Genomic DNA, 18526 nt, shown 5'->3' on the forward strand with positions numbered 1-18526 from the left:
TCAGCTACTACTACTTCAGTTACTTCTACTTCAGCTATTAGTATTACTATTTCAGCTACTTCTACTATTTCAGCTTCTACTACTACTTTCAGATTCTTCTGATGGAAAAAATGATGTGTATGAAAAACACTTCTTATCTATTGTTACTATTATATTGTTTAAAATGTATGCATATATCAAAAAAATATAGCGTATAAAAAGTGGCTGGTAAAAAAGATGAGTGGCTGGTGGGCAAAAAAGTTAATTTCCATCTCTGCAGTGCAAATATGTTTTTGAGTTTCTGAAAGCAGTATTTTAAGATGGGATATATATAATTATAATTTGTAAGCCCATGTTGCAAATATAACAACAACAAAAAAACTTTAAAATGTTGATGCATGATTGTGAACTTTATGGAAATAATACAATTCCAGGTCTTCTGGAAATGTTTTTGGTCGCTGTGTCATAATTCAGCTTAATATTTAATATATTGTTGCTTAAGGCACACTCATTAACAAGAAAATGTCCAACTGGCACTGCATGTTGAAAAGGTTGCTGACCCCTGGTCTAGCACTTGCCCTGTGATAGGCACGACCCGAGTTCGCGTCCAGAGTATTTCATAGTATTCTTGGCGTTGGCTTCATTTTGTAATTCCCTTTATTAATTTTATTAATTCCCTAATTAAGAATATTCAAAGAAATGGAAAATAAATGGCATGAAAAGTTATTTGCTTTCTCTAGTAATCCTTCCTATATTACTAATTGCGTGGGGATAGAACCCCGGATGACCGGGAGCAAGTCCGACACGTTAACTCGAGACTATCTCCAACCTTTCAAATCCATGGTCAATATTAAATAAAAATATTATGCTTAATACTACTTATGCATTCAACAGATCGCCGATTTTTGTGCCAGGCAGCCTCCCTGTTTCTATTAATGGTTACGGTGTTACCTTTTTGAGTTAGCCTATTATATGCTTCCTCATAGACCTCCACAAGCAGCTTCTGTTCGCCACTGGAAAAGATCCTGCTCGGTCCTTTTCGGACATTTTATCCATGATTCGACATTCATGGTTATGGGCTGGTTACATATCTCGTGAATGCGCGTAATCCAGGATAACGTCAGCCTGGCTTGAACTAACCTGAGCAAGGTGCGGCTGAACTGCGTTGATCGAACGGCTTAAGCCTCAAGTGGAAGTTGGCGCTAGTTCTAGTTCTAACCGGGCTTAATCAACTAAGCGCCGCTTTCGTTAGCGCCTTTGATGGAATACCCCTCTGGAGTTTGCATTGTTTCATAATGTCCATCATAATTGTTCCTCCTGGTTCCATGGTCCCATCTTAATCATCCATCAAACCCTTAATCAAGATTGTAGCAATAACCATGCTACATGCCACACTACTGGGCTCCAAATAAACTACACAGGGTGGTGTGGATGAAAATACAGTTTATTAAAAGTTTTGTATAAAATGAATGACACATGTTGCCATGAAGGAGATCTCGCCTTGAGTGTGGAGATGGCTGGTTTAGGATCGTCGTTGCTAGAATCTAAGCAGTTGTGGATGCATCACTCATTGTGAGAGTGCAAGCAAAGCCGTTGGGAGCCGTCGAAGCAGTAGTGGGTTCCGTTGTTGATGCTGTCAGAACTGTTGCAGGTTCTGTAGAAGCAGTTGAGGGGGCTGTTTTGAGTGCCATCGAAGCATATGAGGGTGCAGTTGTGGGTGCCTTCGAAGCAACTGTGGGTACAGTTGTGGGTGCCATCGAAGAAGTTGAGGGTGCAGTTGAGGGAGCCGTCGAAGCGGTTGAGGGTGCCTTCGAGGCAGTTGTGGGTGCCGTTCTGGGAGCCGTCGAAACAATTGTGGGTACCGTGGAAGCAGTTGTTGATGCCGTCAAAGCAGTTGAAGGGGCCGTCGTACTTTAATTTGTTTTTTAACCGTTTTACCATTACACTTTCTATGAATGTGTGGATATTTACTTTAAAGTTTAAACTACTTTAAACACTATACTAATGTAGATGGAGTATGCAAGGAAGCATGGAGAACCAAAAATGATATACTTTATTTTATATTTATATATATAATAATGTACACAGTACATGAATCATCAATTTAAAATCAGGGGGCTGGTTATAATCCGACTATTTTGCAAGCTATCAGAGAATAACACAATTATAAGGCCTGTAGCAAGAATGTCCCCAACACTGCCAATGGTCAACGTTGTGGAAAAGTATCCCTCTATCGATCTCATTGGTGTATTTACTTTTTTGGGGAAAAGTTACTTCCCAATTAGATGGACAAAGCTTTTCAATAAATAATTATCCAGGGCTCCTAGTGCTAGTCTCAAAACGTGCTCAAAACAGCGGGAACTATTTCGGGACCATGTAAGTCTTCCACTAGATTTGAAATATGCTTAGGTTTGACTATGGTCTCCAGTGTGAATAAATGTCTACTTATCAGTTGCGATGTAGGCTGAAGCGCCCAGTAAAGTGCTTGCAATGACCGAACGTCTTCTAGGGCATTGTGGGCGTCGTAGTCCACCCCCAAAAGCTCCCGAACCAGGTTTTCTTGTCTAAAACTCTGGAGACCATTGTCCTTGCAAATGTCCCTGGCAAGTGGAAGAGTGTCCAAGCACCCGGTAATTGTTGACTGGAATTCAACTCTCAGGTCTAGTTCGTCCAGTGCCCTGAGAAGTACCAGGCAATCAAAGCGGCGAATATTGTGTCCAATAAGTATAGGACGTCCCAGCATGCGGAGAAAGGCTATAAATGACAGGACTACTTCCTTTAGAGAATTTGTGAGCACTGGTTGACGATTGAGGAACAATCTGTGTCTGCGGACCTTGAAACCGGTTACTTTGGCCGCACGGCTCTGCATTCGACACCTCGGGACGGTGTACAAGTTGATGGAGTTACTTCCACTCACGGCTGCTAACTGGACTATCTCACACGCATGACCTGCCGACACATAAAAAAAAAACGCTGATTCAACCAAACGGTTTGTCATCAATGGAACAAGATCGAGAGTCAATTAAATATTCTCACCAAGTCCAGTTGTTTCCAAGTCAAAGAAAGCCAACGAATGGTTTGCGTTACTATGTTCAGCCTTCATCGATTTCACTAACGACAGTTGCACTTCAGGGCTTTGATGGAGCATTATTTGACAATTGCATTTAGTCTTAAAAAGAGAAATAGATTAAATACAATTTCTCCGCGTGTTGATGGTAGTGTTTCTATTTGCGCATGTGCAGTTAAAGCTGCTCTTTGTGCCATATTGATATGACGCAAGCTAGGCGTATTTCTGCACTCTACGGCTAAAATAAAAGATTAATAAATAAATAACTATCAACTAACTCATACCTATTACTACCGAGTAGGCCTACTCCAATCAAATATTATTTCTGAAGTTGGGTTATTATCACCTTTGATTGGGTTAAGACAACTGGTTATTTAACTGGGATTTTTTTTTTTTTTTTCAAATCTCAGTAAAAAATATATTAATCTAAGATGACCCTCACCAGTTCAGGTGGCTCGTTGGTCTAGGGGTATGATTCTCGCTTTGGGTGCGAGAGGTCCCGGGTTCAAATCCCGGACGAGCCCGCTATTTTCTTAACGTACTTGTTTAGTAAATTCAGTTCGTCTATACCGGTCAGTACAGCCACGCTTACAAATATTTTTAATTTACAATACACATATTAAACATTAAAGTATTGATTTGTGCTGATATTTATTTTGGAAATTGAAAGGACCTCTTCGTCTTAATCAAACTACAACTCCCGCAAGGCTTTGCGACGGCCAAGGTAGGTAGGCTTACAGCTATGGTAAAAGCATCTGTTAATCGCTTCAATCCCCAGGCTCTTGAGTTTTCAAGGATTACTAGCCTGACTGTTCGTGTTCGCCAGGCATAACAGATGACGTCCTCCTGAGATACATGATTTAAGAAAAGCGATTCAGCACACTGAACAACGATGACAATGGATTTAAATTCCATTATAGATCAACTGGAGACTGGTGATCAAGACGTTGCATTGGTTGCTCTGCAGATATATAACAAGGAGGTAAACATCACTGGTCTACTGTCACGTAAATCCGTTTTTGCTACCTACCTTATCGCAGCTGAATTGCTATCTACACGCAATATGCCTAACGCTTATTTTACAACTATTATTTTTCAATGTAGGGGCTATTTGATGTTGTCAGGTCCAATCTATTCTGAGCCTTTCAAGGTATAAGCGCAATTAGGTGGGCAATAATATTTCTAGCACAAGTCCGGCGTTACTTTGTGTGTTTTTAATGTCAACGGCATCACCACTGATTCAAATGAAACGGCGAGTAGCATAATCTCCTGCACATAGTATGGCTTATCAGGTGTTGGGCTGATGCACTTTGCTAACGATGATCGTACGCTATAAACGAGGAACATACATGTCAGGCGTTTTTGGTTTGGTTAGTGGTTTGATTCAACCTATCGGCTATAATGTACAATTTATTTGGCTAGATCTCACGAAGTCATGGTACAGTTTATGACAGGCACCCGTTCCGACCATAAAATGCGTTGTTATTTTTTTCGGCCCCTGTATTCGAATTGAACATAAGCTTAGGCAACACCTAATTTAGGCCTATCCCTGCAAAACCCACCTGCATCCCTGCGCCCCAACACACGAAAACCTCACCTCCTATGTAGTGCCGTTTGTAAACTTTTTCCGCTGAAAAAAGTGCTTCACTTGTTCCAGATGAAGGTCGAGCTTTGTTTAATTTCCCCCAAATGAAGCAAATAAACACCCCTCCAAAATGCACTGCAATTTTCATGTCACTTTTTCCACATATCGAATTAGTTATAATTATACTTTAAATCTAAATCTTGAATCAAAATCTACATTGAATATCTAAAATCTAATTGCAAAATCGGAAGCTCGATTTTATATTTAATGTAAATCTTTATTTTTAAATCTAAATGCTAAATACATACAGACAGATACGCAGTCATATTTCGGAGGCAGCATAACGTGCATTGGGCAGGAAATGCGCACACGGACAGCAGTTCCCGCTATTTAACATCTTGCTCATGTTAATCCACCAAAATGACAAATTCTGGCGATTTAGCTAGTATTTTACAACGTGCGATTGCAGCTGGGGTAACAGCAGCTCTGTAGGTCCGGTCTACAGAGACAGTGATTCATCTGACATTGCTTTGCCATCATGAAAGAAATTGCCTTGCTCCCATAATAACCAAATGTCTTTGCACTCTCTCAAACATAGGCTACTAGGTGTAGCCTACGTAAATACTAGGGGTGTGCATCTCTCCTTTATAGGACGATCCGATACACATGCGCTACGATACGATTCGGGGACGATCAATTTAAATATGGAATGATTCAATGCGATTAGATTCAATGTTCTAACGATCCGGTGTGATTTGATGAGAAATTATTCAATCTGATAGATACAGTTAATATTCTTCACAAAATATACATTTTTTGACCAATCAGATGGCTCGAAATAAATATATTTTCTCGCGCTATCTGATTGGTCGGAACATATTAATTATTTCGACCAATTAGACTCGAAAAAATATTATTTTTCTCTTCGGCCATATGTGACTGACATTTATTTCCATGAAAATCGGAATCAGTTCTTTGAGATCACCACTTTAAGGTCTTAAAGCAGACTAGATGAGCTGTCCAGAGGCTAGCTAACGATTAGTAGCAGAGTTAAACACTCCTCTTTTAGCTTTGTGGCAGTGGATTAACCAAAAGGATTGTATGCGTGGTGTCTACACAAATAGACTCTTCTGTGGCTCAGTGAAATATCTACTTTATCTAAAAGGCTCCTAGCTCATCTCTGAAACAAGCTTAGTTTGGTCAATGATTTTCATTTAAGTGTGATTTTCCCATCACTCGCACACACTCATGCACTAGTACGGTCAAAATTACCGCAAATTAAGGTATAACATCCACAGAAGTAATATGTCTTTGGCGTATCAACTGAAAACTAAACACCCTACCAAAACTACCGCTAGTTAGTGATATTCTACCTTTTTACCCTTTGCATAACACAAGAGGACCGATTTCTTACAGATTAGTGTTATTGTAAAGACTGTACATGAGTCTTACTTCACTGAGTATCATCAGTGAATTCAAGCTGAAAAATTGTCGATTGACATTTGTAATGCATACTTAAACTCCCAGGAAACCTCCCAGGAACAGAAGCCCAAAAAAACCACCATTAATTTAATTTATTTTAAAAATTTTAACATTAACATTTAAATTTAGCCATCTTGTTAAACAAGGAAACAAGGCACTCAAAGGTTTGACACACACACACACACACACACACACACACACACACACACACACACACACACACACACACACACACACACACACACACACACACACACACACACTAAGGTAATGCAAATTCCCTCCTTCAAATTGGCGTGGCACCTATATAAACCAATCGTAGCTCCCTTTATACTTTTTTTTAAATATTTCAACATACAAAATTGTTCCACATACTAGTTTAACCGATTCATGTTGTACAGTTGTGTTTTAAAGTCCTGTTCAAATCACCCATTTCCCTCTTCCCTTCTGTTTCGGTTTGCCTCTTCAACAGAACGCCCAATGCTTCACATTCAACAAGGATGGGGAGTCAGAAAGAGAGGTGTGTGTATATTAACTGTTAAAAAGATTTATTTGAGTATTTGTTTTTGAGTAAAACAAAAACGTATACAAATAGTTACACATTGCATATTCTAAAGATTAATAACCACATGATTTCATTGTGATAGACTTCCATCAATTTAAAGACTAATAACACTTAACAATTTATCCACTGCTATTGATTCACAAAAATTGCAGGATGTATGTAGAACACCAAAAATTATTTATTCTTCAGTAAGACTCCCTCTAACATTACACTGCATGAATAATCTTGCTACCTTTCTTTTCAATATGACATATTAGCTAGACTCATATATACTATTGTTATCTGTCCACTCCGACTTAGCATATAAGTTATATAAGATCTTCTGATTATAATTCCTTTATACTCCTACCCGTGTTGTATCACTGTGTATCTTTGTCCCTGTGCCTTCTCTGGGGCTCCAGGAAGGAAAGCTACATGAGGTACCGATGTAGAAGCAACTAGTTAGAACTCTCATAGACTCTCTCAGTTTATTTCTGAAAATATTTTTTTATTTTGAATGATCATTTAAAATGAAGATGTCAAATAAGAATAGCAATGTGGGAAGAAGGCAAGAGTACGTGATTTGGACATCAGTATTATTGGACTGAAAGTGACTATAGAGTAGAAATGATTGAAGTCCAGTAACCACTGTGGAAACGTATAGCTCACATCATAGCATAGTGAATGGGCAGTGTGTGTTTGTCTTCAGCGTGTTGGGGAACTGGTGCTTGGCTTCCTGAGCAGGGAACTGCAGCCATCCTGTCAGCTGGTCTGCGTGGAGACTGTACGCATTCTGTCCCGGGACAAGCACTGCCTGGGGCCCTTCGTCAGCCGCTCCGCCATGGCCACCCTGGCCGCCATAGCTGGCATTGGCACTGCAGAGACGGGAAAAGGGCAAGGTAAAAATAATGTGTTTATTTGTTATTTATTTCAAATTAATTTAATGTGTTTATTTTAGATTTTTGCCACTTACAATGAAAAATGTCATTGTAATCGGTTTACTCTATGCGCTGCTTGATATTCAAATTTTGATGTCCACCAGCAAAGTCACCAAACAATGCGTCAGAAAACCCAGATGTGGAAGTGATTGTGGAGGCACTCAAGTCCCTCTGCAACATCCTTCTGCACAATCACACTGGACAGGTCCATCTCTTTTTGTTCTTCTGTTTGTTCTCCTTAAACGTTGGCTTTAGTCAAAACATCCATTCAAACAGCAACATGACTTTGTAAAAAAGAAAAGTACAATCTATTCTGATTCTGAAGCCATTTCCCATCAGGTGGTAGCGGAAGAGCTACAGCTCATGAAAGGCATTGCAGAGAGGCTGAAACAGTGTCACGATCCCACATGGACCCACGAGGTATGGATGGTATACGCAACACAAGAAAAATACAAGCATCATTCCTGGTTTCTATGAATAGATGAGTGAATGGTGTGGCCAGTGGATTGACTGAAGGGATGATTTTGGTTTTGATAGGACTGATATATGAGATGCAAACTTAGTTCCACACTTTTATAAAATTGAGTGTTACAATTGTTTCTTTATTTATTCTTTATTATTTAAACAATCTCTTATCACCTTCTGTCAGAATTAATCTCTATTTTATGTGACTTCATTTATGTGAATCATTATCTCTTATAATCATTATCTCAACAAAAACATAGTTTCTGTTCATCTCTCAACACTTCAATATCAATATGTCTTATTCCCTGCACAGGTGCGTTTCTTTGACCTGCGTCTCACCTTTCTGCTCACGGCTCTTAGAGTTGACGTCAGAGCCCAGCTGGCCAAAGAGCTGCATGGCATCGGCCTCCTAGGTAACAAGTCTACCTCACGTCTACCTCCTGTCTACCTCACAATAAAAAACTGCCTTTTCCGTAAAAGGGACAAAATTATGGAACTCCCTGCCAGATCACTTAAAATGTATCCCTACATTTGACAACTTCAAAAGAACACAAAATTGTGGCTAATTCAGAAACAATCATGCTTGCATACTTAGTTGTTGTTTTTTTCTCTCCAAATTATTTTTATTGTTTTTTGTCAAGTACAATGAGGTACAGTGAAGATATCAGTGCATGGAATGTTACACGACAACACAAGATCACAAATGTGAGACCCAAAAAGCAATTCTCATTGAAACTCGTCTAAACTTTGGGTCCGATTTTGGACTTGAATACATTTGCACAAGCACACACACATAGACACAGTACAGACTACAGTTAAAGACTCACACAGACTCACACAGAAAAAAAAAAAATAAAATAATAATAAAAAACAAAAACAGCCTTTGTGAATGACAATCCTGCAGAGGGCGCATGTACTGTATGTACAGTACATTAAATGTTATTCCAACTTACACATATCTAGAAATGTACACATTACAGATCGGCAGAAGGGAACTGAATTGATTTCAGATGTTCAAGGAGAGGATTCCATATTTTGAAAAGTTTTGTGGTGGAACCATGTAATGTAGCCTTCATCTTCTCTAGCTTGGAGTAGGACAAAAGAGCTCTCATCCAGTGGTAAACTGTGGGAGGAGTGGAAGATTTCCATCTGAGTAAGATCAATCTCCTAGCCAATAGGGTGGCAATTGCTATGAAGTCAGCCTTGAATTTAGGCACAAGTAGGGTAGAGGGAAGCACTCCAAACAGAATAGTTACTGGGATAGGGTCACAGGGCACAGATAATATAGTAGTATATAGATAATATAGAGTATTGAAAATTTCTGTCCAAAAATTATGGAGAGATGGACACGTTAAAAACAAATGAATTAAAGAGGCTGAAGCCTGCTGGCATCGATCACAGAGGGGGTTAATGTTGGGGAAAATCTTATCCAATGAGAGTTTTTTTTTTTAACAATGTGGTCTCTGCATGTCTTTTATTTTATTGTCAATTTGATTTTATTTCCATTCTCTTACTTTTTAATAATGTTAATCTGTAAACCCCACTAGGGACAAGTGTCGTTAATTAGCTTTGGCTAGAAACACTATGATGCAAACATCGTATGACTGTCTCACGTGTGTGTGTGTGTGTGTGTGTGTGCGTGTGTAAGACAATATTGAATATTCCCTCTCCTTACAGGTAACCAGTTGGATGCCACATTAGGATTGTGTTGGCCTGACAAATTTGAGAGTGCCCGGGCCGGCTCAGAAGGGGTTACGCCAGAAGAGCTTCCTCCCCTCAGCAGAGAGCAGACGGAACGCGCCATGGAGATCCTAAAGATTCTGTTCAACATCACCTTCAACACTGCAAAGAGCGAAGTCGACGAGGTGATTATGTTTTATTTTTATTAAAACTTTATTTAACCAGGTATGCAATTTCGAGAAACCAGCGAGAGTAAGCTAGATTTTGAAAGTATCCAACCATATCCCTTCCAACCTTCCCAAGCCACTCCCCCAAACACTTAAAAAATGTATATTATCGTGAGATTTCTGCCAAACACTGAAACACCACTCTGCCCCTTACATAACTACTTGAGGAAATAGACTATGAGCTAAAGGCAACTATAACTTGTCTATGGAAATGTATCAAAAATGTAAATCAGTGAGGTGTGCGTGCATATGTAGGAGGACGCTGCAGAGTACAGGCATCTCGGAGCCATACTGAGGCACTGTCTCATGAGCTGTGCAGATGGAGAGGAACGCACAGAAGAGTTCCATAGGTTGGCACCCTCACACACCCCACATGCTTCTACTGAATCTGGATTCTCAACTTCTTGTCACACATTTGTGGTTTGTGTTAGATTTGACATAAGGGATCACAAGGTAACCCTAATGTAAAGCTCTCAAATGGCCAAGAACCCCACAAGAATGATCACCCTGGCGAGTGCAAGAGATACTGATTGACCTGTATCTAACAAAAGTAAAAAATCTGCTTCTGATTCCAAAATTGTGTTCACATGTGTAATCATATGATTTTGTGTGCACGAACAGTCCTATAGTTACCAACTATCAGTTTGAAAGAAATGTTAAATGTTAGACCTCTTTTAATCGCATCCTTCCCATTGGCCTTCCTCAGTTAGAGGCCATCTTGGTTCTAAACGCTAGCTGCTAAACGCTTCTGCATTCAGTCAGCCACCTAGGTAGTGCTGAGGACCAAGATGAAACCATGGGGGGGCACATCGCTCATTCCTTTGCATCCAATCGCTACTCCAAAGTTAGCATCACATGTTGAGGCAGGGAATGTAGTCTCCCTTGTCCCTTGGTGATATAGAAGATGCATAAAAAGTATTTCGTTTTGACCCAGTCACACAGTCAACCTTCTGGGCAACCTCCCGCTGCCCTCTTTGGACGTGCTCCTGATGCCCAAGGTCCAGCAGGGATCCATCGAACACATGGGAGTAAACATGGACGCCGTCCACATGCTGCTGCACTTCATGGAAAAGAGACTTGATCGAGTATGTTGTCTAAATAAGAGCTTGCACACTGTCCCTGCAAAATGTATTGTGAAGTGAATGGAATAATTGATTGATCGTTTGAATGTTTAGCCAGCGTATGTGGACACGCTGCTTGAGAGCGCATGCTCCTCCTACTCTTGCCCTCTATCCATTAATTTCTCCCCTGTTTTGTTTGGTGTCGTTCCAATTCGAACAATAATGGTAAACACGTGTCTATCTCTTAGGGAAATAAGCTGAAGGAGACCCTCCTTCCGTGTCTGAATTTGCTGACGGAGAGCGCCCGAATCCACCGGGAGACCAGGAAGTTCCTCAGGTCCAAGGTAGGCAGCGAGTTGGCCGTACCTGTGGTCATTTGATGCTCCCTCTTAAAACTAGAGCTGTGTCTCAATATCTAGGCGTTTTTGAATTTAGGGAGCTTCCTTGTTGTGTACCTTCTTTGTGAAAGTGTTTACAGTGTAGTTGTGTAGTATGGCATTCTCCTACCCCCCCCCCCCCCCAAAGGACTTCACACCTACTACTGTGATATAGGCCTATATGTTAAAAGCCACAGAAATGACCTGGACATATCTGTAGTCAATGCTTATGGTGATGAAAGGTTTAAAAGACAATGTTTTTTGGGAGACATGGTTGAAGTGCCTTTGGTAAATCTATGAGAAGGAGTGGGCTGAAATTCCCACAAGCAAAACAAGGTTTTCAATGAAATGACTGTAACTCTCATATAATAATAATGATAATATTTATAATACAAATGATAATTTTATATATATATATATATATATAAAAACGGGTGGCTTAAATCAAGTGATCTGATTGGTTCCCAACTGTTGTATATTGAGCGTATACACACAGCTATGACGCCCGTTCAGTTTGCAGAGTTCAGTATCACTCCGCACCTAACTTGAACTGTTGTTTATTTATATATAAAAGCAATAGCATAGTTCACTGAAGCCACTGAAGCCTCTCCACCTATGTTGATTGCTGGAGAAGGTGGAAATATTGTAAAGCAATAGGCACACGGTGAGTGAACTCGATAGTAGGCTAAATTGCCGGCGAACCAAGCTACCGTCTCTAGCCTAGCCTTCTCTCTGAAGGACGCTACAGTGTGTTGCATAGCAACCGCAGTACACTTTGAAGGCAGCCAGGAGGGACTACATTTTTGTATTCGTTAAAAAAAATGCTTTTCCGACTTTCTCACTTTTTCAAAATTGACGGTGTCTATGACTTTCATTTCTTTCATTTTTTCATTTCCCTCCGCCGCGCGTCGGGATGGACAACGCCCCTTAACTGTGGTATAATGAGAACATACCACAGCCTGTCGTGATCTATTGCTTAAATATATATAATCTGTGTGTGTGTGTGTGTGTTTACAGGTATTGCCTCCACTGCGTGACGTGAAGAACAGACCTGAGGTCGGTAGCTCCCTTCGGAACAAACTTGTCCGCCTGATGACTCATATTGACACCGACGTCAAGACATGTGTGGCAGAGTTAATCTTTGTGCTTTGCAAAGAGAGCGGTAAGTTTGTCTGTTTATAAATGGTCCTCATTTATATAGCGCTTTTATCCAAAGCGCTTTACAGTGTTGACTGACATTCACCCATTCATGCACACATTCACACACCGATGGTAACCTTGCGGTTACCAGCCAACCCGCCCTACCTCCTGAGCTAATGCCGCCCTGTTTATGAACATCATATTAGTTTCATAATACATTTTGTTGCTGTCCCTGTATAAAATAATTCCTTTATAGATCTATAATGTCTGACACACTGGGTTTTGATACTGATGCTGCAGCACTTTCTATGGACGAGAGGAAAAATAGTGACATTTATATTTATTCATAGTTGCAAACAAAGAAGCCATTACAAAATAATGGATACAGAAAGATCCTCCCAAACAAAGCCTTTTTTGTTCAGCCCATGTCAATGAGCATATGATTATAAATGCAAAATGAGAGGGGTGAAAATATTGGGAGATATGTAAATGTTTCCTCGTATCACAAATAATTATGATATTTCATTAATACACAGGATCAGATGTTATAATTGTATATTATATAATTGTGTTATAAGAGCATTATAACACATTTTTCAGGATGGATGTAATGTTGTTGCCACATTGAGATGGTAACATTGTTTATGTCTGTATTCTAGTGTCGAGGTTCATCAAATACACAGGCTACGGTAACGCCGCTGGTCTGCTGGCCGCACGGGGGCTGCTGAGGGGGTCGGGTGACTCTGGCATCTACTCTGGTGACGAGGACTCTGAGACGGAGGAATACAGAGAGGCCAAGGCACTGTAAGGACCTGTCTGTCTTTCTGCCGTTCAATCTGCCTGCCGGTCTGCTCTGTGTATCTTTATCAATTCCCACGGGATACATACACAAACACATAAATATGCTAAATATTTATGCATCCATAGATTAGGACAGGATGTACATACATTAACGCCTCTTTTTTCAACTGTCAACGAATATTTGGGACATGTATAACAATATCCTGAGCTAGAGATATTATTTCTTTAAAAGCTTTGCTTCATGATCTGATCCTTAAGTATATGTCATAGGTGACATATTCTCTTCCATTCTCTCCAGAATCAACCCAGTGACGGGCCGGGTTGAAGAGGAACAGTCCAACCCCATGGAGGGAATGACAGAGGAACAGAAGGAGTATGAAGCCATGAAGCTGGTCAGCATGTTTGACAAACTATCCAGGTGAACACAAACGCTATCTCACACACGCACGCACACACACACACACACACACACACAATGAATAACCAATGGTTTCAAACATTCATAGGAAGAAAGTGTGACGCATACAGCTAGATGTTTTGCACTTTCCAAGAGTAGAATGCCCGCATCAAATTGAACTACATTTGTCTTAATCTGGGCTTCTCTGCCCATTCCTATTGTGTATGTGTGTGACCGGTGTCCTCCAGGGTAATACTCACTCCCATTGCCCCCTGGCTTAGCATTGCCCTTCCAGTCTTAGGGTTGCCTGTTTGAGCCCCCACTGCGCAGTGGTGGGGTGTGACAGAGAACCAGCTGGTCAAGTGGTCTGGTCATGTCATGAATTGCTGTAACTAAAAACACAGGTTCAGCCCAAGGCTCAGCTTACCTTGACACAAATAATATCTCAGACTCCGACCTCACTTTTCCCCCCTTGGATCCATCTTCTGCTGTGTTTTTAAAGAGAAGACAGGTTATAGTAATTAACAACACCTGCCACACCTTACCTGTCTTCTAGTTGGATGTCAAAAGCCACGCCCCTCTTCTCTCTGCCCCAAACAGCATTAAACCACACTCACCTCCACATTAGTCGATTGAGCATATGTGGATGAATGTGCTGCAATTTCAGCGTACGGTTTCTTCTTAAACAAGTGTTTCTTATGAAATACTCAGGGGAGCAGATTAGCATTGCCCCGCTTAATCTTGAAATTGAATGGATAAAGTTTGTGACAATATCCATTGTATTGATTGAATCACTTCTCTAATCTCTCTCTGTGTGTTGCCCAATCGGTCGGTGACTCTACAGGAACAATATCATTCAGCCAATGCAGCTGGGAGTGGATGGGCGGATAAGTGAATTGAACCAGGATGACATACAGAGGCTGTTCCACAATCCACATGTCCAGCCCCAGGCCCCAACGTCTGGCTCAGACAGCGATGAGGGCAATTAGTCGACACACTCAGGACACACACACGAAAACGCATGCACAGATGCTCACTCACTCACTCACTCACTCACTCACTCAATCACTCACACACACACACACACACACACACACACACACACACACACACACACACACACACACACACACACACACACACAAACTCTATTATCACATCGTGAGGACCACTGACAGGTTCCTCCACCCTTTTTGAAGGGTCTAGAGACATGAACTGCTCAATTCATGATACAACTTTAATATTTTGAACAGTACTTTATCGTGTATTCTATATATATATATATATGAGTTGATAAATTACTTGGAACATCCACAACTCCCTCATAAATGTAAACCTGAATTTTCCCCCTCCTGGGGACCAGTCATGTTTCATGACTGGTCATACATTCCTCTAATGGCATACATCAACACCTTCAGCCTTTCATTTAACTACTGTTCCCACGGCATGAGTGATCTGTTGGGTTATGAACCCATCAGGATAGGAAAACACACACGCGCATACACACACACATTGATCATTGGAGATACATGCTACTTGTAACATGATAAATATTGAATCAGCCATAACCCATGCAATATGTTGCCATCTACTGTACCTGTTACAACCTTAATATTTTGAACAGTACTTCATCGTATATCCTATTTATTTATATATGAGTTGACAAATTAATCTGTTCCAAAAAACCTTTTAAAGGTCTATTAATGCTCTGTGTAACTCAACAGGTTTTGTGCAAAATGTGTTAGCTATATATTCATATTTTATTATATTAAACTATATTTAGATAGTAAAGTTATTTTTCCTCATGGATATGTGGCATCACTATCTTTTTTTGACATATAGACCTAGAAATATTGTATTTTAATTGTAATGGGAATGTGATGAATATGCAGAATGAGAATGAAAAGAATGTTTAAAGATAATTTATATTTAGTTTAACCATTGATATGGTCACTGTAATTTTTCCCTAACCAACTTACCTTACCAACCAATGTGGGCTGTATTTAAAGTAAAAACTTCACATTTTAATTTTGTCTGTAATTTTTTGCACGATGGTTACCATTCTATGGTCTCTCTGTCTGTATGTCGGTCTTTGAAACTGGACATTAATTCAGTCAGTGCACTTCTCAAGTGTGTGACTATTTACTTGATTAGCAGGCTTCAAAAATTGTTGTTTTGCATGTAAGCATCTTAATGTTTTAGATAGTTGGACAATGGACATGGGTTATCTCTATGTTCTTCATTTTGTAGGTAAAACACTATTTATCAAACTCTTTTACCTGTTGTGCTCGTTTCTGAATAAACCCGTTAGGGTACTCATTATGGATTTCTCTCCGACACTTTTAATTAGTGCGGCAACTGTCAAACTGACAAAAAGTTTTTTATTGATCATCCAGTCGGCGATTAAGAACATTAACTTCAAATTATTGTTCAACATTTATGACTAGCTTCTATTCTGAATTCTCTATAAAAAAGTATTATGTTAGCAATATTAGCCCCCCCCCCCCCCCCCCACATAATACTATACCACATAAATCTATAAAGAAGAAAATATATCCTTTTTATTGCCTAACTTTTTTCCCTTGTGACAAAGAAATAATTATATATAACCAGGGCCTTAGACAGACAATAACAAACACAACATCCACAAGTGGAACAGAATAATTACAAGGTAGAAGAGTGCTAAGGTATTTATTACATGTTTGTTAATAGGCTGACACAGAGTGTGGCATAATAAAGGGAAATCGCCAAAAATCCTCGCAGATTGGAATCCTCCAATCTTGTTCCTTCAGATACACAGGCAGCAAGGACAAGCTTGGATGGTAGGGCTGTTTTCCCCGGATTCTCTGCTTGGTCCCTCCCTCCCTCCCATCCGGCCTTCCACCCCCTCTGTGCTCTAGTCTTTCTTCTTGTAGTCCTCCAGGTGAGCCAGGATCCAGCCAGAGGGTCCCAGGATGGTGACCACCATGACGCTCATAGCTATCGCCTGCTCCTGCAAGGAGGACATGCACAGAGATGTTTATATCACTAGGGCTATGAATATTTTCATATTAATTGATTCATCATTTAGTCTGAAATATTTCATAAATTATAGTAAATGCTGAACAGTTGATAACAAATACCAACGATCACAGTGCCAACCACATACTTGACTAGATTATTGTTTTAGGGTGCTATCCTCAGCACTCTGTTGACAATCCAAGTAAAATGAGGCTAAAAAGGCTACAAAAAGCTGTCTTGTGATCATCTGTGTTAAAGCCATAGTTTGTGAAAATAGATTTGTCAAATCAGTGGGTAATTTGTTTCAAAATCCTTGACATATTATTTATTACTACTTTCTGTAGTTAGTGTGGTTGCATATATATAGGCCTATAGGTTTGGAATTTTAATGTTTTGAATTACTTTGGTCAGTGACAATGGCCTATTACTTACGCCTATGTTGTAACATACGAAAGTATAGGAGATTGTTTGCTGGCAGGGCAGTATTGATGCATTTAAAAATACAATGAATGAATGAAATGATAAGGAGTTACACATATCTTAAATAAAACGTATATATGCTTTACCATAGCGCTTAGTTTGTCTGCCCAAAGCATACAAACCAAGCATGGCAAAGCAAGGTCATAGAAACTTGGCACAAGTTCAAGTGGGGCAGCGTTCTCTTGAAACTGTAATGATAAGCCAGGAAGTCACCTTGTAATGTTCTTTAAAATAGGACCATGAATGTAATTTAGAATAATTTCTAAATTACCGATTTAATTTAGGCCTATGTCTTAATTAAATTCATAAACATTTTGATACGCACGGTTTATTTAATTATTGTTATTCTTGGTCGTGTCGACCTACGTGTGGGAATCGAGCTTAATAATGGTCGACCGCATTGGTGTCGCAAGGAGATACGGAGCAGTATATTAGCAGGGTGCTATTTCTGAATAGGCCTACAGACCGCGCACGAGCTACGCAGTCTGCGAATATTTTTGTTGTGCTGTCCTCAGATAGCCTTAGGGTGTGCAACACTTTACGCAGAAACGTAGGATATACCACTATGGACAAAAACACTTTTTTGTAAACGATGAGTCGCCAGTTTGGAGTAATATATAATCAATATCGGTACTGCTACGCACTATTCGTGCTTGATTTCGCCCCTCAGGCTACAGGCAATATACATTACACTTACCCCAGCTGAAATGTTGTGTTTGGCAGGTTTGGCATACAGATTGGCCCTCTGGACCAAGTTGGTCACTGAACGTTTTAAAAGTGTAACAGAGAAATTCAAAGTTGCCATGCTGCAAGCGTGTTGATGCGTCCACCGTCAAATAAGATTATGGAGTGACTAAGTGAAAGTCTGAGAGAGTGTGAGTGTGAGTGTATGAGAGAGGTAGGAGAGATAAGAGAGAGAGAGAGAGACACAGAGAGAGAGAGAGAGAGAGAGAGAGAGAGAGAGAGAGAGAGAGAGAGAGAGAGAGAGAGAGAGAGAGTGTTCATCTATAGGGCTTATAGCACCATCGTACCATCTTAGTATGATAGTATCCATATATATTTAATTTAATATTCTACTATTTTATATGTATATATATCTTGTATTTACCGTTTTATAATTTTACCTATTTTTTCACCTACTTTGCCAATGTAAACGTTTGTTTCCCATGCTAATAAAGCTTTTTTGAATATAAATTTGAAAGAGAGCAAACATAAGCAAACTAATAAATATGATGATCAATTATATTAATGGTAGGTCTCCATAATATGTCGATTTTGTTATCTATATTATTTTCAGATGTCT

General features: G+C 39.9%; 3 protein-coding genes and 1 non-coding gene across 4 annotated transcripts; 2 read left to right on the forward strand and 2 right to left on the reverse strand.

Annotated features, from left to right (window-relative positions):
• Positions 1–2314: 2314 nt before the first annotated feature.
• Positions 2315–3127, reverse strand: plex9.2 (PML-like exon 9.2; the record flags this gene model as incomplete). The annotated part of the gene is made up of 2 exons (XM_084477885.1): positions 2315–2928; positions 3016–3127. 2 exons carry the CDS (start codon positions 3125–3127, stop codon positions 2315–2317), a joined length of 726 nt encoding a protein of 241 aa, XP_084334011.1.
• A 371-nt stretch (positions 3128–3498) lies between these two features.
• On the forward strand, positions 3499–3570 carry AC3HAE_027819 (transfer RNA proline (anticodon UGG)). The gene has a single exon. It is a non-coding gene; the product is annotated as a tRNA-Pro (tRNA).
• Positions 3571–3917: 347 nt separating this feature from the next.
• On the forward strand, positions 3918–15636 carry ric8a (RIC8 guanine nucleotide exchange factor A). Its single transcript, XM_084477009.1, has 14 exons — positions 3918–4028; positions 6586–6633; positions 7367–7556; positions 7700–7800; positions 7935–8015; positions 8374–8473; positions 9738–9925; positions 10223–10317; positions 10902–11052; positions 11277–11372; positions 12423–12567; positions 13205–13349; positions 13645–13764; positions 14588–15636. The coding sequence occupies exons 1-14, from the start codon at positions 3939–3941 to the stop codon at positions 14730–14732; spliced, it is 1695 nt and encodes a 564-aa protein (XP_084333135.1). The 5' UTR covers positions 3918–3938; the 3' UTR covers positions 14733–15636.
• A 782-nt stretch (positions 15637–16418) lies between these two features.
• On the reverse strand, positions 16419–18124 carry cox8b (cytochrome c oxidase subunit 8B). The gene is made up of 2 exons (XM_084476782.1): positions 17921–18124; positions 16419–16735 (listed from the first exon to the last, which is right to left on the reverse strand). Exons 1-2 carry the CDS (start codon positions 18026–18028, stop codon positions 16640–16642), a joined length of 204 nt encoding a protein of 67 aa, XP_084332908.1. The 5' UTR covers positions 18029–18124; the 3' UTR covers positions 16419–16639.
• Between the last annotated feature and the right edge of the window lie 402 nt (positions 18125–18526).

The sequence above is a fragment of the Micromesistius poutassou genome, assembly GCF_964030765.1.
Source record: "Micromesistius poutassou genome assembly, chromosome: 13".
In the NCBI taxonomy this organism is placed as follows: Eukaryota; Metazoa; Chordata; class Actinopteri; order Gadiformes; family Gadidae; genus Micromesistius; species Micromesistius poutassou.